The sequence below is a fragment of the Sylvia atricapilla genome, chromosome 1, assembly GCF_009819655.1.
Source record: "Sylvia atricapilla isolate bSylAtr1 chromosome 1, bSylAtr1.pri, whole genome shotgun sequence".
NCBI lineage: Eukaryota > Metazoa > Chordata > Aves > Passeriformes > Sylviidae > Sylvia > Sylvia atricapilla.
The window spans coordinates 82,637,536-82,664,026 of NC_089140.1; the positions used below are offsets into that span (position 1 = coordinate 82,637,536).

Consider the following 26,491-nt stretch of genomic DNA (forward strand, 5'->3'; position numbering starts at 1 on the left):
GAATTTTAACTTGACTATGACCCAAAAAAGCATGCTGTAATAATGGAAAAACGGTGTTAATTGAAACTTTGACATTTTCTAGACCATTAAGTTGTAATTGGCACATAATGGGAGCTGTTCTGGTCCATTAAATAGATTATATGCATTGTAAAATGTGTTTGAATAATATTGACATAAGAGATAAGCTGCATATTCCTAGGATCACTAATACACTGTATGAACAGCAATTTATACAGTGCATTCTCACTAAATGTATGTAATTTTAATTAGTCATAATGGTATTTAAACAACTTGATGGAAAGAAGTTTCAGAATAGGTTTGATTCTCTATTCATGTACAGGTCAAAAACTTGATGTTTGAACTAAAATCTGGATTATGTGTTATGCAAGTGTGTAAGCAAATTCAGTATTCTCTTGGGTTTAAGTTGATGATTTAGATTTCATAGTATTCAAATATTAAAAATTTAAGAAAATAGAACAATCATGGCTACATGTGTTTTGGTACCCTCTGTAAACTTCAACTAAGATTAAAATGCCATGACTGTAGAAAGTCTAAAATACAATATGATACAAACCATGTCCCCAAAATAGTTCACAGTGTGCACTTTAGAATTCAGTTTACCATGAGCGAGATTTGAATGCAGTATCCAGTTTTGCAAGTGTGCTCATTAGGTTGTTGGAGAAAACTAATTTTTTTCCCCTTTGTTCTTTATTTTCCTCCATCCTTGCCATGTCTTAATGCAGAGTTTTCAGAACATCTACAATATCCTCAAATGGGCATTCATCATATTCCCACAATTCTGCCTAGGCCAGGGTTTAATAGAGCTTTCGTACAATCAGATCAAGTTTGACCTGACCAGGAACTTTGGAATAGATTCTTACGTGAGCCCCTTTGAGATGGATTTCCTGGGCTGGATTTTTGTGGAAATGTCCCTTCAGGGAACACTACTACTTCTTTTACGTCTTTTCCTTCATTGGGATCTCCTCTGGAAACCAAGGTGTGTTATCATTTGTATTCTGACACAGTGGTCACTGAACTAATTTTTGGAGAATGAAAATGGTGTGTTTCTTTGAACAACGGAAGAGAAATCCTTCAGATAACATGGTGTACCTGAATTAATGCAAACTACAGAAAAAAATGCAAGTAGGTGTTTTCCCCTGAATTCTGATGATAATTCATCGCCAACTGCTAAGGTATTACGAACAGGAAAATAAGAGTTATGCAGATCAGAGCAGTGACCAGTTTGCCATGTATCACTGATTGTCATCCTCTGTTGTAGTGGTCATTGCTCAGTTAACAGCATGGACAGCCCTTCAGAAGATGTTGATGTAGAAATGGAGCGACAGAGACTCTTTGGTGGAAGAACTGGTAATGATGTCCTACTTCTGTACAACCTCAGGAAGTGTTATGGAGGTTTCAGTAAGAAGAACACAGCTGTGGAAAACATAAGCTTGGGCATACCAAGGGGAGAGGTAAAGAGGTCCCTCTTTTTCCCTTTTTATAAATTAACACTTTATTCTAGGCAATTGTTGAGACCTACTCAGTGTGTCTACAGTGACAGGTCTGTAGATAGACGCAGAAAAATTTCAGTTGTAGTAACTGATAAAACTGGATAAAAACAGAAACTCTAGTGGTGCTTGAAGAAGTAACTGTTCTTTTATTTTTTGGTTAAGCATTCATCAGAGTCTTAATTTTTTTTGCTTCTTGCTTATCTTTATCAAATTACTGTATTATAGGCTACCATAAAAAGCAAGTAAGGTAGCATAGCAGTTTAGTGTTCAAAGAGCAGAGTACCCAACTCAATAGCAAACTGTGGACTGAATCCTGAATTTGTTACCACAGCACACTTTTAGTTCCCATCCTGAAATCATCACAGTGCCTTTAAATATACATAACAAACAAACTATTTAAATAAATTGAAATGTAGGGCTGGGCATGTTTGTGTTGGGGGATTTTATTCATTATTTGGATGGTTTGTGGAGTTACAGATATTAATTTCTAAACTACTGAGTAAGAAAAGACTTTTCTTGATCGCTAATATAAAATTGGAGGATCTGAGAAACTTGCACATAGCAGCACAGGTGCAGAGATGTCCTGCTGCTTATTGATCAGCTGTAACTGAGGTAACCAGGAGGATGTTATTGTTTATTAAAGCCTATCAATAAATAAAAAAAATAATGAAAAAGTATTTAAAAATCATAAAGGACTATGTGTACACTTAATATGAATCCTATCCTAGCTTAAGCATTAAATCATTGCAGTTAGGGGCCTGAAATAAGAGTTCAAAATAAGTCTCTTGGATGTTTGGTGTTCACTTGTACAGAGTGAAGGAGCTCATAAGAAGCTTGGAAATATTGACTCTGGGGACTGATATAAAGAGTTTGGAAGCAGGACCTAAAATCCTCCTGTTCAAATGTAACATTTACTAATAATATCGAAAAACAATGGCTTTAATTGTTGGGGAGGGCTAGAATCCTAAATAAGTCACTCTTAGTAATTAGGAGGTAATCAAGATATATATACACATTTTTTTAAAACTGATTTTCTGTGGAAAAGGGAATTTGCACACACATTATATCCATATACAGTTTCTTACAAACATGCAGTAGGAAATGTGGAAAGGGAAAAAATTTGAAGGGCTAATATTTCTTATTTTTTTCAGTATAGCATATTGATTTTTTTTTTTCAATACCTCTGATAGTGTTTTGGACTCCTGGGAACAAATGGAGCTGGGAAAAGTACAACATTTAAGATGCTGACTGGAGATATCATCCCATCTGCAGGACGTGCTGTTATCAGGACTCCTACGGGGTAAATAACACAGGGTTTGATCAGAATAGTGCTAATTGATAATGCACAGGATCAAAGACTCAGCACGTCTTCAGTCCTTTTTACTGTACTCTAGGGATCTATTTTGTTCCCTTTTAAATGTATATTGCTTTGTTGCTGTTAAATCTCTGTGGAAAAGCATTTTAGCATTACATAATTCTGTTTGACAGCTCTGTTAATTGAGAATAAACTTGTCTGGTAGCAAAAGAGAAACTCTAAGAAGACTTAACATATATCATTTTAAAATTTAAAAAAAGATCTTAACATATGTTAAAATCCCTTGGCGTATATCTCCCTACAAGTACTACACTGAAACTTTTCCAGGTTTATGCTGATAAGATGTGCTTCAAGTGGGTAATTTTGAAATATTTTCTTACACTTATGTACTTCAGAGTCATTAAACAATTACTTGATCTGTATGCTATGTAATTAGGATAAGAGGTATTGTTGGTGAGATTTATCATTCTCATGTAGTGATAAACGAATAATGGACTTTGGGTTAGATGTAATCAATACTTTTAATTTTCCCGAGCAAAATTGGAGGGGAAAGAAAGTTATTTTTTTCAGTCAGTAGTAAATACACATATGCACATATATAAATGGATTTGGGGCTTTTTTTCTTTTCCTAGATGATGTACATTTCAAATAATTTTTTGAACAAGGACAGGTCAAGAGTTTAATTTAGAAATTTTTAAAGGAAGAATTTTTAAAATTTTGAAGTGGCAAGTTACATTGGTTTGGTTTAGAAATCAAACGCTTCAGTTTTCTGGAAAATTTGCACTTTTGAAAAGAACAATTTCACCACTAGCAAACATAATTTTACTTTAGTGCGTTTTTTCATTATCTTGCATAGAAAGTCATAAAAAATGTTGATCAAAAAGCAGAAATTATTTAAAAAACCAAACAGATTTTGAGAAAGTTATTCCTAAGAGAAGTGACATGAGTAAGACTTTAAAATGGTTAGAGAGAATTTTAAGATGGTTGTTTTAATTTATAATTTTCCAGACATTTTAAATTTTATAATTTTCTTTCTTAAACAGAAGACGATTTTTTTTAGACATTAAGCAAAATTAAAAATTAAATTATTTGAAACTAGATAAAAATCAACATTTGTTACTTTTTGGAACTGGTGGATGGCTTTGTACCAGGATATGATGGAAGTCAGAAGTTTATAGCGTGAGTCTGCAGAGTACTTGAGAGTTGGAGAGTAAATATATTTTTTTTAATATAAAATATTGCCATCAGGTCATTTAAGCTCCTGTGTTTTGTTTAAATTCTGAGCAGTATTTTTCTGTAGATTTTATGGGACTTGCCTTGGGTCTCACCTGTGTATTCATGGATCACATATGGCTGTCCCTGTGCAATGCAGTTCTCAGGTCTGTATATGGGCAAATGATTTGATCTGGTGTGACAATTCCAAAATTTTAATGTCTACTTGAAAGAAAATATAAATTTATAACATTAGACACTGACAGGATGTTTGCTGACTACCATGTATTTTTTTAGAACTCCCTAAAATAATTTTAAAAAATAAATTACAAAACAATTCAACAATTCCTGGATTCCTTTTATCAGCTGTGTTGTTACGTACCTCTGGCTAAACAGATAAAAATACTTCTGAGGTCAACTTTAGTATGGTATTGACTTTTGACAGTAGGCTAAATGTTGTCCCTGGACATTGTGTGTGTCACTTTCATTTCCTATGCTGTGCTTTATAAATCCAACATGAAAGCATACATTAAGATGCAATGTTATTTACCATATACTAAAACATCGGTAATGAAATTTGACACATTTAGGAGGCTTGAGAGAAAGCCTTAGACAACTGAATTTGGGTGTACAAAATACCCTTGACAACATTAATTATCACCTTGTATTATGATGATGTCAATTGAGTTTATGGATTTTTTTGTGTTTATGGGGATTGAAGTGAGTGAAAATCCCATATTCCCAAGTTTTCAAAACTTAAATGCTAATTCAAGAAGGCAACCTTCAGCAAGAGCTGCTATTATACAGTAGCTGAACTTAGAGAAATAAACAATTTGAAGCTGTGAGAAGAAATTTATGTCCCTCTTAACTTTGTTCCTTGCTTCATATTTTGGAGACTGCTGTTGAGCAGATCATGGTGCATTGTGTTGCTGGTATTCCAGAAAATCACTAAGAGGCAAGTTTGCTAGCTCTTCCAGAGGTGAGATGGTAACCCCAACAGGTCTGGAGAACCATTCTTCAGCAGCTAAGGATGACTAAAATTCTAATTGCAGGGAACTTTATGTGGATTGGTTTGCATTTATGACTCCTACAAAAGAAAGAAGGGGGATATTATGGTAAGAAGGCTTCTCCTTTCCTTACTCTGGTAGTTCCGAATACTCTGGTAGTGTATTCAGAAGCTTGGTGCTCCTGGCACAGAGACTGCAGTCAGTGGAAGAAAGCAGCTGCTTGTCACTGCTTCAGAACATTTCTTGGTCAGCAGAACTAGAATTTTTGTTTAAAATTTACATAATGAAGGAGATTCCATAAAAACATTAGTTCTGATTACCCATTCCTGATGAATAATGCAGCTTAGATGTAGATCCCACCTCTTCTGTGTTTGATTGGAAAGAACACGTCTTTTGTCCTCTGTCACCATGAAAGGACCAGACACTGTAGTCTGATGGATCCCTTACAGAATCATAAAATGGTTTGGGTTGGAAGGGAGCTTTAAGATCACGGAGTTCCAACCCCCCCACCATGGGCAGAGACACTTTCCACTGGACCAGCTTAATCAAAGCTACATCTAACCTTGGTAACATCCATGGATGTAGCATCCACAGTTTCTCAGGGCCACCTGTTCCTCTGACTCACCACCCTCACAGTGAAGAATTTCTTCCTAATGTCTAATCTAATTCTACCTTGATGATGTATTCTTCATGATCAAATAATTAAATATAACAACATGTAAAATTACTATTATAAACATTGGAGAACCTAACTAATTTTATTCCATTTAGAAAATCCTTGATTCATAACAATTTCCATTTCCTTCAGTAAGTATGCTTGAAAGTTTCTGGTTTAAAAAACAAATTTAAAAACAAAGATACCAAACAAATCCATGTATATATTTTCCTGATTGACACTGAATTTAAAATAAAATCAGGTGTGTCTTTTTGAGCCAGGTGCACTGATAATGGCCTTGAATTTTATTGGAATTTTTATTATTTATCTATTATAACTTGGAACAACACGAATTCTAGAAATGGAAGATGAGATTTTTCAAAGGTGTAAGTTGAATGCCAAGTAGAATTTTTAAAAGGTCAACCTAAAACATCTTGGAAGTGCCAAGGGTTATAAAGAACAAGCCTCACACGCCAATAATCAACTTGTATTTAAGGAACTGCTGCTATAATCTCAAAGAAATTTAAAATATATCTGAGTAGGAACTTCCTTTTTTAACAGGGCATAAGAGCAGATTCACTACATCTTGAAGTACTATTAAAGATTTGTTGGCCTCTAGGTTGTTTGTTTGCTGAATGCTTAGTACCACAAAAAAATTGAGCTCATTCTTAATAATCTGAGAGAGATTTGTGGCTGTTTTCATAACAAAAGCTAATAAAATCCATAGAAGCAAGGTATTATATATGTTAGTTTTCAGTATCACTGGGATTCATAAGTTAGGGTGTCATTAAGTGGGAACGTTCGTTAAATACTAGAGCTGCATTCATCTTTTCTGCAAATTGTTTTTTCCTGGCCTTCTTTGGTGGGAAATGATTTTGGGGGAGGGAAGCCTTCTGATCTGTTTTAATTGGGGTTTTCTCTTTTTGATATATTACAAATTAAGTAGATATTTTCGATACACTATGCTCCTGAACTTTGTATCCTACAATTTGTTTGACCAAGGCACATTTATAGTATACAAGCTGAGCAGTCTAAAAAACCTGGGTTTTTTAAAATTTTCCTATCCCTCTGCAGAAAATGTTTTAGGGAACCTATATAACCTTTTCAGGCCCATTCTATTTGTTACTGTTATATGATTAAATTAGTCCAGTCAGAGAAATAATAGGAATTTATCACCAATCACAGCTAATCTTGTGAAGATAATGTCTTTCACAGGGGACTTTACTTTTTTACTCTTTGTTGTATCTCATTAATATTGCTGTTATCAGTGGCATATCTGTGCAAATGAAACAGAGCAGTAATTGGTTTCTAGAGAGTGTGTCTCCATATTAGAGATATTTGCCACTCCAGTACTGAAGGGTGCGAAATGAAAAAGCAACATTGAAACAATTACTTCAGAAGGCTTGGAAACAAAATAGTGATAGAAAAGTACCAGCAGAACATTTCATAAGGGGCAGAAATACCCAAAACAAAAAGGTTAATTGCTAGAAAGTAGCTTATTTTATTTTATTTTATTTTATTTTATTTTATTCAAAAAGTATGGCTTTATGAGACATTAGGAGACAGGCTTTGAAAGAGTTCTGAAGCTTAAATGTGTTTAGTAATTAACTGCATGGTCTGCTTGACAATTAGAAGAGTTCTTTGTGTTCTCTGTAACACAGCTGTTGCTCTACAAAAGTAAAAATGGACTAAAATTATCTCATGCTTGGCTCTACTGCCATAACTAGATTGCCACCAGGGTGGGAGCTGTCTAAATGAAAGGTAGTGTGTGAAACTGTAAACATTTTTGTAGTTACTTTTTCTGTCAAACAGCTTGAAGAAGTAAGGTCTGCATTAAATATGTACAAAGAAAAGCTGACACTTAACAAAGTGGTATAACAAAGGAGAACAAAGTGAGTCTTCATAGTCTTTGAATGTCTGCTGGGCTAATGTATCAGCAGATATTGTACATCTGTTCCACTTTTTTGTGTTTGTGTGTACTTTGGCCAAGCTTTGTTTTCTTCCCCTTTCTGTACTTGTGTTTAATCCTCTTTAGTGACTCTGTCATAAAACCTCTCTCAAGTGAGGAGAGCTAAACACAGCTTTGAAGAGAAAGTGTCAAAATCCTTTTAAGTGTCATGGCAAGGTCAATGTAAAATAATGAATAATGTGACTGGTGGTTGTTTGCCTTCTTGGTGCCCTGTATTTTGCAGTCTTTTCTTTTGTACTTTACTGAATGGAGGTGACTTTCCGTTCGTACTTAGAATGTAGTGGGATGCGTATACAAAAAAATAGATAAACCAGGTGACATCTTGTTCATAAGTTGCCCCATCAAGGACTGAAGCATTTGGCAGTCTTCCTTGTGTAATTAATTTATCTCCCATGAATTTCTGTCTTCCTTCTGCACAGAGATCCTCCATGACAGCAATTCCCCATCCTATTCGAATTAAGTGTCAGTTGTCTCAGCTGTTGGATTACAAAGTCATAAGACCAAAGAACTGCTCTACAAAGAGGGAAAAGTAAAATATTTCTTTATAGCTAGAACTTCAACTCTTTTGATAGGTACGATATTCAGCCTGATAAATAATTAAAATGTAGTTCAAATAGCTTAACTTGAAAGGAAGAATAAATTTACATCAATATAATGGCTGAAATGGCTGTTTTTACACTGTATATCAGTATAATTAGTCTAATTATACTGAAGCTATAGTTACATTAATTACATTTTAACCTTGATTTTTTGTAATGTTAATTGAGCATTAGTATGCACTGAATTGAATGTGCAGTTATGACTACAATGAAATGTCTAAGTACTTTTGTAATTTGTAAATTTATATTTCATTTTGACTAATTAACAGAATTTATCTCTCTGCAGAAGCAGATATATATGTATGTGGTATTGTAAGTACCATATATATCAGTGCATTTAATTGCACTCCAAAACTGCAGAAAAAGCATATAAAAGTGAAACAAAGTGCACAGTGGAGCCAAAAACGAAATAGTTTTTCCAAAGCCAGCCATAAGACTGATATCAGGGATACTAAGTTGTCTCTGGAAACCCAGCATTGAGGTTTTCCTTTGAATGCCAGCCCACAATCACCTATAAGAAATGTTGGTGGTAACCATTGTAACAAACAAGATCCAAATCTAGTTATGCAGTAGCCACTCTGGCCTTCTGGAAACTGCAGGTCTGGTTTACACAGGAGAAGCAAACAGAGTTTTGTCCAAGATCATATTCTCTCATCCCAGTCGTTATGTTGCTTTTCAGTGTCAGCAAAGGCTTTCGGACTGGAGTGTCTCCTGCCAGCCCCATATAACCTGTAATCAGATTGCAGGGCTTTCTTTAAGCATTCAGAATATATAGATTAATGTTGAAAGCCTTGAGATGGTCAATGGAGGAACAACTTTGAATCAAAAATGTTCTGTACTCTGGTTTTAGTTTATGATCCCAGTATCTTGAAAGTCTGATAAGTTTCTTTCCTCAATAGTACAAAACTATGAGATGAGCACTCCATAGTGAGGAAAGTCTCACTGAGTCCTGGATATTTTCTCAGGATTTCATGCACCAAAATATCATGATTCTCACCGAAGAACTTGGACAGAGATGGAATAAAAATCTTCCATACTTCAAGTGCAATAGACTCCACTTTTTTTTTTTTTTTTTTTTTTTTTTTTTTTTTTTTTTTTTTTTTTTTTTTTTTTGTGAGGATGCCAGATGTTCTGTTGGCCATTTATAAAGGAGTTCTAGAAGTGCAATTCTGCAACTTTAAGACTATATTTAAAATATAAAGATTTCTGGAAATATTCTGGTGATGTCATTTGTTGCAGCTGTTCACTCTAAAGGAAAACTTAACTAATGAGGGGAAGTATTGACTGAGCATAAGGATGTAGTTTAAAAATGAAGGAGAAAAATGAAGGAGAAAATGTTTTATATCTTAACTTGATCAAACAATTTAATCAAAAATTACTAACAGAATTTAAAGTACACAGTGTATAAAGATATAGAAAGTTGTGTATTAGTGTAAAAGCCTGTTTTCCTCCCTATAATTTTTAGATATTGCACAAGATTTCATTGTGTCTACTGTACTATGGACAAAAGGCTGAGAGGGATTGGAATCCATACCTACATGTTCTTTCTCTCCATCTATAAAATGAGCTGATTTTTTTCCTCCTGTATATCTTGTTTTTAATGTGAATAGTCAAGTAAAAAATTCTGGCATCCTAATAGTAATAGGACAGAAAATAAACAGCTGTTTTTCTCTAGCTTGAGACAAAAAGAATCAGCATTTTTCTGCATGCTAATCTATATTTCAGAAAATATTAAAAATGTATTTCTAATTTGATTCTGATGATAGCATATATGATGATGTTTGTTAAGGAAGAAAAGATTATAATCAGTTTAATGAATCAAATCAAAAATATAAAAAAGGAAAGGGAAAAGTATTTACAGTATATCATTTACTGAGAAGATTTTATGGTATCATGCCATCACTACTTTAAATGATTATTTAATTTAGACACATAAAAATTAAATCTGGGAGATTAACTGAATTTCAAGGAAAATCAATTTGCTAAGATGGGAGCTTGTTTTCTCTTGTACAAAACATACTATAATTAAAAGGTTTAATGTATTTTTTTTTAATCTATGTATTTTAATATTTTTTATATTTTCAGAAAAAGCTTAGGACCTTGCTAGACAAAACTGAATGATAATACCCAGAATTTTGATTTGGAAATCTACTCTGTGATGTTGATGAGGGAAGAAGAGGCATTATACTGCTCATTTTAAAAAAATCTGATTAAAAGCTAAGAATCCTGATATGCTTTTTAATATATTTTTTTTGGTCTTCTGGTTGGATTGGTTTTGATTTGTCAGATACAGAGATGAGGGGGAGGAGTGAGGTGGAAAGGTCCATGAGTTCTTTAGCGAATAAAGTAGAATCTGTGTTAATGGGAATTCTTGAAGTGTCCAGGGTCAGCACTAATGGATAAAGTTGCAAAGTTATGGTCCAAACTGAGTAAGAATATTAAATGATGCAGCCTCACTTTATGAAAGCTAAAGGTCAGCGTGTGGGATGCTGTTCACCTAAGACTGGGTGCTTTACACAGGCAGAGCACTAGAACCCTGTGTGTACAATTAACACTGAGGACACTTTTTATTTCCTGATGCAAACTGAGTAAGGATGCTCTAATATAGTTCTAGCTAAAGTACATTAGATATCTTTTGTTTTTCTGCAGCTGTCCATAATTTGTTCTTCATTGTAGGGGCTCATTGCAGACAAGGTGTTTCTTGTCTACAGGGTTCATGCAGAGTAAATGTCCCTGAAATTACCCCTGGATGTGATTTGTTTTCTTCTGACTGAACTTGGCATATTACCAAAAACCCAGTCTCTCAGAAGACAGCAGCTGCACCAAAAGAAAACCTTGTGCATGAATCTTCCTAGCAAAACAAGCCTCAGACAGATCTCTCTATGTTTGACAGCATCTAGATAATATTTCATTGTGGATAATATTTTGATACGTTAGAATTAATTAAATAAGGAATCCACTACTTCTGACTGGTTCTACAAAAAGATCAGCATTGTTCAATCTATATCTTATGGTAAAGACAACTATAGTAAAAGGATTTAATTTGCTGTAGGTATGGTTGGAAACTGCGATAGTAAAAAATCTGTATATAATTAATTGAAAATATCATATAAGTGGATATAAATTAATGAGTAACACTTCTGTTATCCTCTTTCCCCTATTACTCTTCTGCCTTTTGCTAACTCATTGTTTAGAGAGGTGTCTACAGGCAGATAACTTACATAGCACCATCCAAACCAAGCAAGATAGCACGATTTTATATCTTTGCCATTAACAGCAAAGAACCATTATAATTTGTTCGCAGAAGGTTTGTCATAATCATGTTAATTTATCTTTTTAAAGCATTAAAATAGATTTTCATGCTGTAGTTCATTATGTAAAATGCAGAATTTTTTTCTCCTCAGACTCCTGAATCTTGTTAACAGGAGATACATATTTATATTTTCAATAGTGCTGGTATTTGTAGATCCTGCAGTTAATGCATTTACTTTGTGTCTAAATGATTAATCATGTATTTAGTTCTTCTAATCAGAAATATAGAAAATGACTAAGAGGAAAAACATTCTGTTACTCAGGATCTTTTGAAAACTTTTTTCTTTGAAAGCTCAGATTTTTTTATTATTAAGTGTCTTCATTTTGACAGGTTTTTCTGTACATGTAAATCAGCATCATTGAGTGTTGAATTAGATGTTGGAATAAATAGGATAGATTTAGTGTCATTATGGGTAATGAGACACCCTTGCAATCAAGCTTGCTTCTTAGCAATGAATGTAATTTCAAGTAATGCTGTAGAGCTACAAAGTGAAGGCCAAAGTCTCTTAAATCAGGATAATTTTATACTTTTTCCTGTATTGTCTTCTAAGTTACTAGGCTTTAATATCCTGTGTTTTGTTTTCGTCTTGTTTAGAGAATGCGCGCATGCGTACGTGTGGTCACAGACACACAAAGAATACACAGCAATGTTCCCCTCTCTCTCAAGTCCTTCCTCTTCAATATTCAATGTGATTCATATGAATACAATATATATAGTATTCATATAGTATATAGTGTGACATCCCATATGAGCAACGTATGGTTTGAAATGTGTCTCCCTAGAGCAGGTACTACTAAAAATATAGGAGAAGTAAAACTGGTGAGCATGGACAATTCTTCTTCATGTGTTGGTCTGTTGACCTTGAAACACATGCTGTCACAACAGTGACATGCTGGTGGCTGTGCTAACCCAAAAAGGACAAAAAGCATGCATCGTGTGTGGGTGGTGCTGCACTGAGTAACCACGGCAAAGAGACTCAAACTCCTTTATCTGCAGAACTGAGGTTGTGTGTGTTTGTCTTATATCCCAGGGCCATGAGATTTGTTAAGCAACATTCAAATCTTTTTCTTTGTTGGTTTGTTTAAACAGGTCTGAAATGGATATACTCTCTGCTAGCTCTGAAGGTATTCTTATTGGATATTGTCCACAGCAAGATGCCCTGGATGAACTTTTAACAGGTTGGGAGCATCTTTATTATTACTGCACACTGCGTGGAATTCCAAAGCAGGATATCCATAAGGTAACTATTCAAAACAGATTTGAAGAGGGAGCTATTGCCAGGCTGGACTGTCAGGTTTATAGAAAAATTCTACCTTTTTAACATGAAAAGCTATCTAATATTTCTTCTTAACAACTTATTAATAAGGTTTTTCATTACCACAATTTCATTTAAATAATATGGATTTTTTCTGTCTGTTATGCCTGCTCAAAACACAATAACATTACTACAGATAGTAAAATAACATCATTGCAAATTAAATCTCAGGCACCAAAACCCTAAAAGAAATTAAATTTATGGATGGTTCAGAGCCTTCACTAACACACTTAAAGAACTATGAGAGAACACCACTCAGTTGTTTTGAGCCTTGTACCTCTGAAAAACTGTTTTCTTCAGAGATACGATTTAACTTCGAAGGAACTAAAAATTGTTGTATGATTCTGTACATATGAATGAAACACCTGGACTCTGGGACAGGAGTTGTCAGCACTCTGCCGTCTTAAACTTCACAAGATGGGAGCAGTCTCTTAAATGCTTCAGCTGCCACACAAAGCTTGGGGTTGTCCAAGAAGAATAGACTGAAGAAAATGCTTTGAGAGCTTACTAGCATAGAAGTTGATAATATCAGGGAATATCACTGGGAGCTCTTAGATTTAGAGACACAGATATAGCAGTGCTGATCAGCAGACTGAGCTCTTTTTTCTGTAATGAAGCAACCAGTCAGCCAATACCAGAAATTAAATACAAAATGGACACAGTGTAAAATATCGGGGGGCTTCTATATTAGCAGATGGAAGTTTACAATATGACTTGACTTGAGCTGCTCAGTCTTTTCTGCTTAATCGCATCTCTGTTAACATGAGAAAATTGTAGTGTGGTATGAAACTAGTATCTGTCAATTCCTGCTGTATAAATTGGTCTGAAGTAGTAGCTATTCCTCTAGCACTGCTCTCCTAACCTCCAGAATACTGCCTGCTGTTTTCCTTTCATTTTTCCAGAAGCAAAACTGCATTAAATGAAATATCTTTTTTTTTTTTTTCAACTACACAAAATTTTTCTGGCTGTTGCCTCAGGATCTAATAAGTGGTTTGCAACCAGTTCCTTGACTGCAAGTGAGAAGACTGCTTTCTGGTTCTCTGCAGCCTGTTTTCTTTTTCCTCAGAAGATAGATGCTATTTCAGAAAAAAAGTATGATTCCTGTAAGGGACATTGAGTAGTTATCAGGACAGGCAATATTTTGAAGTTTTGCTGTCTTAAGCTGGTCATTTGGGTATTTCTGGGTGAAAGCCTGGGGAAAATAAGTTATTCTTGCAAGTCTTTGCCCCTTGTCTTGGGCAGTATCCATTTTCCAGGACCAGACTTTTACCTGTTTTAATAACATGTTACTTGCAGACTGCTCAGAAATTGTCATACAGTTTGATTGCTTACCCTTCATAACTTACTGGTGTTAATTTTTACTTCAGTCTACTATCACAGTACTGAAAACTTGCATATATTTCCCTCGATCCAAAATAAATACATTAAGAGATGGTGGTTATTGCTCTAGAGCCTTCAACTATAATTACCTGTTTTCTCCATGAAGTGACAGGTTCTCCATAGTGGTTGGGAAAGAGTTCCTCAAGTGGTACAGTATGTCACATATGTGTCCTTCTTCAAAGGGATGACAATCATTCATTTAGATAGGAGTTATGATTACTGTGTGCACTAAGAGAAGACAAATGTTAGCATTCCTGGACCTCAGATGATCTAGGTACAGGCTTAGACTATTCTTTATAGTCAGCCTTCCATGCCTCAGCATCACATTTGTGAAAGAGAGATCATTCTTCCTTCCTTTCAGTTGTCTAAAATTTTTGTCTGCGTAGATTGCAGAGCAGACTTTGCTGCCATATGTTTGGGATCAAGGCATCAAAGCACTCCTGCAAATAATATTTAGCTGCTCTGGTTTGCTTCCATCAAAAAGTGAAATGCAGCTATCTCTGAGGAAAACAAATGTTTTTGTCAGCACGTCCCTCTGACTGTGTGGCACTGCTGTCAAGCGCTCAACAGCTGCTGTGCTTCAACTCAGAAATGGCTGGTGCCTGGAGAAAGTGAGCATTCTATCTGCCTATAAAGAAAATAAGGCTTTGGAATGCTTTAGAGGAGCAGCTGTATGGAAACGTAAGCTGTTATTTTCTCATCATTCCCTCCTGCCTATGATACAGCTCTCCAAGCCTGCCTCTGAATATTTACCAGTGACTAATTACACTAATATGCACAGACACATATATTCTAGAAAGTACATTTGTTTGATAAGGAAAGAAACATACATTCAGGTTTTTTTTTATAGAAGTTGGGTAGCAGGCAGGGGACTTACAGGTTGTGTTGCTGCTGAAGTTGTCTATTAAAGCACTAACTTTAAGGACCAATCCTTTGCTAGACAGATTTATCAGCAGCAGGAGTTAAGTGCCAGACATAAAGTTGAGTGCACTTAATGTTCCAAAACAGTAATTAAATGAATGGGAAAGGAGGAGAAAAATGGGTCATTTACTATCAATGTTAAGCTTCGCATGTAATGTGAAGTTTTGTTATACTTCACAGATCTACTCTGAAAATTTCTTTTTGTTCAAAATAGGAAAAATTAGAGTAAAACTTTTAGGTTATTTAGAAGGATTCTGATTAAGCATAGTACTTTTAATTTTTATTTCTTGTATATATTTACTTCTTAGACCTCAATTTGTTCCAAAATACAGCACTCAGCTTGGTAAAAAATTAAAATTATTAGCACAGCATCAAATGGCATCCCTCATTAGCATTAAAACTTCTGTAGCAAATCTCAAAAGAAGCTTTATCTGTTATTCTGAGACAACTTTTTTGGAATGTAAGTATGCTTTCTCTTTTCATTAACTGTCCAGGAAGATTTTGCTCTGGTTGTAGAATCTCAATGATTTCTCATGTTATATTATATAGGTGCTGGAAATGGGAATCTGTAAATTCATTCATTCTTTGCATGTTTACTTTTTTTTTTTTTTTTGGACCCCAAGCAGGATTAGTGTATATAGTTTTATGAGATTGTGAGATAAAAACAGTGCTCCCCAGAAACTTCACCATGGGTATACACTTTCCAAATGTAAGAAATCTAACAATTCTGAGTTTACTTGAAGGCCAAATAAATAGTGTTTCATATGGAATTGATGAATAATTTCTATTTAGGATGTTCAAACTACACTGTATCCACTTACTCAGAACCTGACATGTTGAATTAATGCTTTGGACATATAAAGTTATTCAGATGACTCTAGAATTCAATCCATGTTTATTATCATTTATAATGGGTATGATAGACATTTTCAGCATTGGGTCAGATTAGTTTTATGAGGATTTGTTTAAATAAATAGCAAGAAGATATGTATTTTATTTATTGTGTTAGCAATGATGAAAACTAATACACTGGTGGATACAGCCTTTCAAGTCAAGATAGAAACACTATGATGTTTCTAGTCTTGGAATAGATTGAGTGTTTAGTAACTCCAAGTTTTTCTGGAAGTCACAGAGACTGAGAGTCCTTAACAACACTTAATTTTTACTTAAATGTTAGAGGTCATTTTTCAAGGCAGTGGAAAGCCATAGGCGTTAGTGGTTACACAATTACTGCTTTTCAGTGGAATGGATGTGCCTCTCAGTCCCCTAGCGGATGGAGGAGACCATGCCCACAGATGTTGACATGTGCGCAAAAAGTTGAGCTGTCTTATAGCCTCTTCTGGAATGAATGTTGCCTTTAGGAACTCCACAAAGTATTGGGGGATTTTGTTTAGATGCTACAGATTGAAGGGCTCATTCCAATGCCTGTTCTAAAGTTAGGTGGGCTAGCCCAAATTAATTTTGGGGGAAAAATCTTTGGCTAAATATATTACAATTCATGAGGAAAAAAGTAAATAGTTTAAAGAAATATTGGAAAATAGGGAAACACTCAGCTGATAGGTGGGAAGTCTGTTATAATTTTTACTGCTGGTGTGGGGAGGAGCGAAGAAAAAAGTTTAAATACATTATTACAGCCATGAATCCACCTTAAATATTTTCATGGTTCATGTGTTTACAATGTATATACTTGCACATAACTCTGTAGCTTTTGATTTGGCCTCAATGTTATGAGCTTGCTGAATAAATTGATGTGCATCCTCACTCTTTGCTGCTGAAGGTCATTGAAATATTATTCAAATAGAGTATCATAGTGAATATGACAAGGAGGTAAAGAGGGTGCTTTTGCATATATCTCACTTTCACTACAGGAAGAAAACCATTAAAACTGTAATTCTCTGGCATAAATGTGTGCATGAAGAAGATTGATCACATGCTCAATTCTGACTTTCATTTAAAGTACTTTAAGAGGGATTTTTGTAATTTTTTTTACTATGTACTATGATGAAAACTACTGGCTATAAATGAATTTATAATGGAAATATTAGGCTCCTCTACAAAATAGCTAATATGTAATATAAACCTAATATGTAATATAAACCTAATATGTAATATTTCTAATTTCATTCAAATTACTGTTTTGTTGTTCCTTAGGTTGTTATTGATGAAGCTGAAATGTTACTGGAAATTTTATAATATGCATTAAAGAAAAAAATCTGGGATCCTCTCTTCAAAGAAGATTGAACTCTGTGTTCTTATATTTGCTGAGCTATAGTCTGTAGTGCTCTTTGAAATTGAGTAAGAGTTGAGGAGGGTATCAGAAATAGGAGACTCTTTTATGTGCAACTAGAAAATATTTAAGAATGAGAAAGTTTGCCCTTCCTTCTACCTTTATGTTGCTGATGTGTTTCGGCTCCAAATCAGTTCTAATTTGATATGTTTTGCACCAAAGGAACGTATCTAGACGTCTGGCCAAATTGTGTTGTGCACTGTGATAATCTGCAAGGTTTATCTTGGAAGCTCTCCACTTTTAAAGCAGCAGCAAAGTGGGTAAAAAGTGGGTACTATGAAATTATTCGCACCCCTCTCTTTTTACCTATGTAGCTTTTAAACCTTTTCTTGAAAAATTCCTATAGTGGGACGCTTTCCAGGCTTTATTTCCTTTTATGAAACAAGAGATTGTGGAGTCATGCTGAATGCTTGAGCACACACCAGGGGGAGGAGGATTCTATGTGAGGAATTGCAAATCTTGCAAAGTTAGTTCTTTTTAATGTTGCTCCCTACAAAGAGTTTATGTTCATACCTGAAATGATTGAGTCTCCTTGGGGGCGACTGACTACAAGAAGACCCATCCACCTTGAATGGTTACTTTCTTCTCTCTCTGGCATTGTTTCTTCACCTTCTAAATTCTTCCCCATACAGAATTCATTGTCTCTTTTGAAAAAAGGCATTTTGCTGACTTTAGATGACTCTTCAAAGCAGTCTTAGAGTGGTTCTAGTCTTAGCTAAAGGATAGTTTTGACATATCCTTATGACACATTTCAGCTGTGATGCATAGTCCTCTTGATTATTTTTTTAATAACTCCTGAAGCTTATTGTAGTTTAAAATATATATTTGGTGTAAACATGGGATTACATATTTTTTTACTTTCTGGTCTTAAACCCTTAGGAGCTTTTCTGTGTAATTTGTGTGATTGTTGGTGAATATGTAGGAGGATAATCCTTTAGTCTCTTAGAATGCATTTAAAGGATGCATTCCCAGTGGTAGCAGTTGAATCAGTTTTGTAGACAGGACAAGCTGTCTGCCATATTCTTTAGAATAATTGACTTTGTGTGTTGCTTTTGTGCATAATGAGACCTTTATTTGGAAGTAAAAAACTACATATCAAAACAAAGTTCAGTTACCTTATCTTAGAATATAGCTTAGGTGATTAACTATTTTTAAGGCCACAGCTGTATTCTCTAACTGAAAGTGAATTACTGTGAAGTAACTTTGATATAGCAGAAGGTTTCTGCTGTGGCTAGTTTAACAGTTGTTATGATTTTTTAAACAAAACAAAACTCTCTGCATCTAATGTAGGCAGAGCAATACTTCTGAAATGTGGCTTTTTCATGAGAACATGCAGTGCTGTCAGGTTAAATATACATCCAGGTACCCCAAACACAGTGACTATGGATACCAGTCTGAGGATCATCACAAGAACACTGTAGATTCTCACTGCTGCTGCATTGTTTCTTCTTACAGACAATTTGCTCTCAGAGATGTCTCTTACTTTTATGAGTATCACTTGAAAAATCTTGCTGAAAGTGTCATGAACATCTTGATAATTTCCAAAAGTTTTTGCATAGTACTTTCCTACAGAAAATATTATTATGCTTGTGGCAGTTTGTCTATGATGGAAAGTGAATATTAATTCACAATATTGTTTATTGGGTTTTTTTTCTATTGGGCTTTTGAATTAATTGGAGACTGACCATCTGATATGATTAAGCCTTCAAGTCCCTCCTTGCTTTTTGCTGAAGGTAATACAGAGGAAGCAAAGAGAATGAGCCACACTGCTGGGGGTGCTCTGGTAGTTAATGTTGGGCAATAAGAGCACCATGCAACTCCTTGTTTTCCAGCTGTTCCTGCTGTTCTACATACAGGTAGAAGACTGACTTGCTCTGTTACAAAGTTGATCACTCCTTTGACACAGGCCCCTAGGGGTCTATGCCAAACACAAGCTGCTTTGCAGGGTGCATTTGGCAGCAGTAAGTAGAAAAGTTGCTGCTGCATCCCTCATGGTTTTGAGCAATATCTCCTTGGACAGACCAGAACTAGTAGCTGATACAGATGGATGAAGATTATTGCTACACTTAATATTCTCTAGCACTAGTATTTTAGGGAGCCTTGTATGTCAGAACTGTCTCTGACAGGGTAAAGAAGAAAGGCTGTAGGGGACAGCATGAGTGTTGTCTCCAGCTGTGCTCACATGACTTCCCAGCTTGCTTGGATCACACATTCTTGTTAAAGCAATTAAAACCAATCCAGCTAGGATCAATTTACCCCTCTCAGTTATTAAAAATTTATATTATTTTATATTAATTTAATCCTGCTACTTTTTATCTTAAAGAAACTCTAAATCCATAACTGTGACTTGCTTTTCATCTTTTTTTGTAGCTGATGGAGGAATTTTCTGCTTGAATTTCCAGTTACTTAGGTATTTGATCAATAAAATAGTTGAGAATAAGTTGAGATGAGAGACATTTTAGATCATTGATCCATGGACACAAACCAAACACAAATGACTGTGCTGAGCAGTGACAAAGCCAAATTTTTATATGAGAAAATCCTTATCATTTTTGAAGAATGAAGGGGCTCCTCAGCAGCTTTTTGTCTGTGTTTAAGATTCAAAAATAATATGCAGCAAGTGTGGGTAAATAAGGAAACATGTACATTTCCTTAACAAGTATGAACAGAATGTTCTTTCAATTTATGCACAAATGCTGCCTAATCTAGCTCATCTTTGTTGGCCTTCAAATTTTCAAACCACAGGTTGCAGAGGACCTTGTTAACCGGTTACACCTCAACGCCCATGCTGACAAACTGGTGGGGACCTACAGTGCTGGCACAAAAAGGAAGCTCTCTACTGCTGTGGCTTTAGTTGGCAAACCCCAAATACTTTTACTGGTGAGTAAAAGTAATATTGTGCTTATGAAAATGGGCTACATTGAATTTTGTTGTCTTGTATGTTACTCTGAAGAAAATCAGGTGGTTTCCTGATCAGTCAGGGAGTAATTGATACACAGATGTATGAGTGTCTTCTTTGTTCTGCTATATGAATTACTTTAATTTTATTCTCCAGTGCTCACAAAAATAGAAAGTGAAATTGGGTTTTTTATCCTATTTTTTTTCTTCCTTGGAGCAATTGCTGAGCAGGGAAAAAAAAGCCCTCAACACAAATACGATTGTAGTATTCCGTGGTGCAAATACATGTTTAATTGACTCATGTTCTTTCAGCATACTCCTAATTCTTCCTTGGTTGTATTTATTTCATAAATCTGGCTAGTTCTTCCATTTTGTTGCATTCACAAGTCACACAATCAAGTAATACTTATTATGAATTATATTAATTTGAATGACTTATCCCAGGTTGTTTTGGTTTTTGCATACTACTGCCCCTTTCGGCCTGATGTTGGCCACTTCAGGGTAAACAATGCCTTTTGTATTGAAGCTCAGGGAGTCCCAAAGCTTTGAAAACTGCATCATTGCAACACTACATTCCCTTTCATACTATTGCCTATTGTTTCATTAGAGAATATTGAACATTGCTGTCTTAAAACTTGGCTTGGAAGAGTTCAATAGTGCAATAAACCTTTCAAAACAGTCAGGGGTAGGAAAGCAGCTCCTCAGAGCTGAGGGGGAAACTAGGACATCCAGGAAGAGACTGCAGGCTAAGCTGAACCAGATAAAATTGATGTTCTCTGGGGTCCGTGTTTCAGAAGATCAGACAAATTTTGCTCCCTCTAACTGCCCACCATTGCTTCACTTGGAAGCCAAGATATTTTATTTGCATTTTATCCTTTAACTGACCTTGGTTCAGCTAGTAAAAGGAGGAGATTATCTTAAATCAGTGTTTTTTCCTGATCTTAGGAAATGTTCCAACTGGTTTTGAATGTCTTTATGACAGTGTACCACTGCAAGTATCCCTTTCAGCCTACTACTTGCTGCAGGGCACAGACTGTTGCATATAGAATGAAAAGAGGAACATGTCAAATTCTTTAAAACATTTGTTGTCTTTAAAAAGCTAACAGATTTAAAAGGAGTTTTTCAGTATTTTAAAGGGAGAGTTTTTTAGTATTATTTTGTCTGAAAGCAAAGACACCAATATAAACTACTGAATTTACTTCTAAATTGCATCCAGGATCAAAGCTATTAATTTGAGCAGTATTGTGGGTTGCTTTATGTTTACTGCTTTTTATGTTTTCTTTGTTAGCAATCCACAGATAATGAGAGACTGAACTGAATTTTTTAACCTCTGACATTAGTAGTGAAGCACTAAAATTAGCTTCAAACTGGATGTTTTGTGGGCTTTGTTTCTTGAAAACTTTGCTTCTAGGTTTCAGTTGGGATTCTTTCCAGAAAATACTTAGGCCAAAGCCATATCTGTCTAGCAGGTGCTGACACTCCCCAGGGAATTCCACTGGATAAAAAGCAACTGGAAGAGTTTCCTTCTTACTAGTTTTGTAGTAACATGTTTTGTTTGTTTCGATGCATGGATGAAGGAAAAATTTGATTTAGTGAGGAAAGCAGGAATAGATAAGAAGGGGAAATGTAGATGTTGTAGCAGCACATCTTGCAAACCACTTGCAAGCCTCGCTTATCAAAAAGAGTATATGTATATAATTTAACAGATATAGTATAATAAATACTTATAACTATACATATATGCTATATAAAATTTTACATATAAGCATTTATAAATACAAATAGATTATATTTAACTATTGTTTATGTATATATACTTATTTAATAAAATGTGCTTTCCATAAATTTAGACATTAAACTGTATGTGTTAAAGCAAAACATTGATCAGGGTGTCACTTAAGGGACCCTCTGAAAATATGAAATTTAAATGGACAAATATATGATTTTATTGTGAATTGTGTTAATTCTTCATCCTGGGCAAACCTGTAGTGTGCTTTTTTCATGCTGCTATGTCATTTTCATTTTTCCTGTAGGATGAGCCCAGCTCTGGAATGGATCCCTGCTCCAAACGCTACCTTTGGAAAGCTATCCTGAAAGAAGTTCAGGATGGCTGTGCAGCTGTGCTGACATCCCACAGGTAACACCCTTACCCTGGCAGCCATCCTATTCCTGTGCTGCAGGGGAGGATATTCTGAAGACATGCTCACTCTGCTGTCAAACACAGTTTAAGTCTTGAAATTTTATGGTAATTCCTTCCTATCCCTGGAAAAGGAACCTATTTAAATCCCAAATATTTTTCATATTTAATTTTTAAAGAATAGAGTATTGCTCAAGGGGCTGCAGACACGGCAGAGATGATGCAACTGATTCTTCTTTTTGCCACGCTCTTTTCACTCAGTGTTGTAGTGTCTCTTCTTGCTTGGAACATCAGCTTATTTTTTTATACCTCGCTACCTTAAAAATAGCACAAAAATTTCACTCACACAAAGGTAGGTGTGAGTGAAAAAACTTCTGATTTTATTAAGCTTCTGCCTTGCATCAGTGTATGAAAAGAGTAAAGATGGACGCATCAGCTGTTCTCTTATGCATTATTGGAAATGGTAGGAGACCCCGTCCTCTTCTAAGAGTCCATCTAGATTAAATATCTTGTCAGGTCTCTGATATGATTGCTGGTATATTGGTTTAATGGAGAAAATATCAGCACTGTTTTGTAAAATCTATAGTGAAATGAAATAAATTAAATGTTCCCTTAGGTTATATCTATATCTAGATCTACATATAGATATAGATATAGACATAATATGTATAATTTTATATAAAATGTCTTTAAATGAAAACATGTCCAGAGAAGACAAAATTCAAAAATCAAAACAGCAGTGAAACATTTGGACAAATAGGATTTGAAGTATAGATGAATTAATGAAGGAATGTGGCTGAACTCCCTGCAATGTTTTTTATTTTCATGGGGTGTTTTAGATATTCTTAAAATGCATTTGTTGTCCTAGTCCATTATTGATGGAAAAATTCTCCAAAAAGTTACTGTTTTATTTATGGAAGCTGAATTTTGAAAATCACTCACCTGTGTTTGATGGCTAAGTGCTTACCAGCACACTCATTTAGGGAACATGGTTATGTATTGTGAATTCATCTCAGGATTATCAAGGAAAAATATGCTTTTACTTTTCAGTCCAGATTAAGAACCTTTAGTTGTCAAACACCAGCTAAATAGAAGAAAACTATGATCTCATTACTAATATCATGTAAAGAACAAACAAAATCTATCAAGTTGTACTAACTACACATTTAGCTCTACAAATGAATGACTTGAAAGAGAAAATAAGTACAGCGATACTGGTCACATTGTTGTGCCAGGGTGAAGAAAGGAGAAATTATTTTATACTATCTATATTACTTTCTGAAGGCCATTAGGGCTTTGAGATTATTGTATAACTAGAGGGATTTTACATATAAAGTGAACTTTCATATATGTCAACAAATAAATATGTAAGGTATAGAGAGGGTTGCTGTGTAAAAATCAGGTTTTGGGGACTGTTTACCTACTTTTCAGAGAGAATATTTTATTTACATTTCAGAAACAAAACTTCCGTTTTAACTGGGGAGGAACGAGTCTTTATCAACTGCCCCTAGAGCCCTAAATTTGTGTAATCTTGCCACAGCTGGGGAGCGTTACGCCAAGGGGAGCATTAGGAGTTACTCAGTGAACTTCCTGGGAAGATGTGTCAGCCCTCTCCCTGTCTCTCTCAGACATGGCAATTTGGCAGATCTCACCACAGCCCTGTCATAGTATAAAGAAATTGTTCCTGGGGCAGTACTTAATTGCCAATGTTTGTTCAGTCAAAGCACTTTGATTTGGACTGGCCCGTGGCTGAGGCACACAAGACATCTCTTGTTCAGCTGTCTCAGAAGGGCTGGGGAGGGCACACAGTGAATTGTAGGAACACCAAACATGTTAGAGTCCTCTTTGAGATGATGGGTGTGCCCTGACTGGTTCCTCATGTCTAAAGTGCTTCTCTGAAAGAGCTGCTCACACAATTCTGCATAATATGTAGGGTAGCAGCCCATCTTCCATTAGTTTTACAGGTCAAAGTCATTATTTATCATCTGAAGCAGTCACATCTAGGAGGACCCTGTTTTCCTAATCAGATGCATTTCCATTTCCTAAATTCTCTTTGGATTGTAAAGTTTTGGATCTCCTTCTCTCCTGCAATCAAACTGAGGGTAACTTTTTTTCAAGGCCATGTACTATGCAAAAGAAAGGCTGAGCAAGCTTTTCATTATTTTCCCTTTATCCTTTCGCTCAGACTAATCATGAATGGGTATTAAAGGTAATAACAGAGTTCATGACTCACTCAGTGGCATTCCTGAGACTGCTTATGAGGCATTTGCCTGTGGTAATGATACCTTTATATTCTGACCAGAAATGTCCAATTAGTCATGGACTAAAAATATAAATAACAGCTTAAGGCTCTCTTCTAGCTGTCATGTGGTAATAACTGTTGGTATTAACTGATTAGGGTTTCAACTTTAACTGTTACCTTTTGAAGCCAAAGGTTTTTGTGCACCTGTTTTTGCAGCTGTCCAGATTCTTCCACTTTAACTAAAGTTAGGTATAAACTATTAGTTTATATTAATAATTTTTTCCCTTTTATTTTTGCTTTCACTACTAATTTTTTTCCCTCAATTTATTTGTAGTATGGAAGAATGTGAAGCTCTCTGCACAAGGCTTGCTATTATGGTCAATGGAGCTTTCAAGTGTCTTGGTTCTCCCCAGCACATTAAAAACAGGTATTATACATCAACATCAAATTTTCTGCATCTTTATTGAATCTAAGAGCTGGCTAGATGCTTTAGTACTGCTAAGGCATAAACACTAATGATGTCTAAAAACATCATCTTTTTCCTGCTGTCACTGAAGTTATAAAAGAGCCAATTAGGATAACTTAGGAAGCTAAATTGACGTGTGACATTGCTAAAGCGCTTTGTAGTCTGCATTGGTAATTGAAAGAGACAGATCTACATCTAAAATAAAGCACTTCTGCACATAACCTAAGGAATACATTGTGAGAATTCAACATGGTGATGAAATACATTTTGGTTCCTTCTGAGGGTTTTTCATGACAGGAAGATACATTTTTAACAGGTCAGCAGCCAGTAAGAACATCTATTTTGAACTCTCTCTGCTTCCTACCAAATTCACTGACAAATGCAGATATTTATGCTGTTTTCTGCATCCTTTCCCTGGTGTGCATAAGCCTCTTTTCTGTTTGAACTCTGCTCATGAGTTAATTTAATACCTATTAATGAGGATGTTTAATTCAGAGCATGAGCTCAAACCACCATAAAGGAAAGAGGATCAGAAGCTGAGAGGAAAGTTGCTGCAACTTATAGCTAGAACATTTACATTCAATTGTAAATTTAATTGTTAGGACACACAGACAGTCATTTATGATGATACAGCTCATTTACAAGCAGCAAAGCTACACTACTTTGCACTAGCTCAGCACTTATCTCTCTTAAGTGCAGATGCACTTAACATTGGGAACAAGCTCTACAGAAATGGTTTGGAATTGCTGTCTGCCCTGTTTATAAGGTGGAAGTTACGTGCCTTATAATAACCTTTTGGCTTTCTGGCTTTCCCTTGGGGTGGACCATAGATTCTTGCTTCCCAGCTGCCTTAGCAAGATGGGCCTGACTCACACTAGCTCTCTCCTTACAAACTTTTTCATGAAGACAAACTTTCAGAGACATTGCAATCCAGATAGTGAGAAAAAATAGATGTTTGCATCTCTCATTCTGATGATTCTGTGTGATTGTAGCCTTCTTTTCATGTTTGCACACCTTTCAGTACCTGTTTGCCCCAATTTCTGGAGGTTGAAAAGTCAATTGATTTGCAGCAGTTTCTGCTTCATTCGTATCTAGGTCTTTACCTTTGCCATCCTGTCTCTTCCCAAATTTCATAGCATAGAATGGCCTGTTATCTCACTGGCTGGAGTAGATTAGTGAGGGTGAGGGCATCCTTTATTTCTTTTGTATGAGAAACATCTCATATGTAGAGGACAGTGCAGATCCTGAACAGATGAAAATTCTT

The 26,491-nt window shown here is 35.3% G+C and overlaps 1 protein-coding gene across 1 annotated transcript in view; it reads left to right on the forward strand.

The window, feature by feature from the left end:
* ABCA13 (ATP binding cassette subfamily A member 13) overlaps positions 1–26,491 on the forward strand; it is a 173,374-nt gene that overhangs the window by 131,253 nt on the left and 15,630 nt on the right. Inside the window, exons 47-53 of the mRNA XM_066326804.1 lie at positions 744–997; positions 1,280–1,472; positions 2,702–2,811; positions 12,671–12,821; positions 20,230–20,364; positions 22,416–22,519; positions 25,096–25,188. Of these exons, the coding sequence (XP_066182901.1) occupies positions 744–997; positions 1,280–1,472; positions 2,702–2,811; positions 12,671–12,821; positions 20,230–20,364; positions 22,416–22,519; positions 25,096–25,188 (1,040 nt within the window). The remainder of the gene's footprint in view (positions 1–743; positions 998–1,279; positions 1,473–2,701; positions 2,812–12,670; positions 12,822–20,229; positions 20,365–22,415; positions 22,520–25,095; positions 25,189–26,491) is intronic.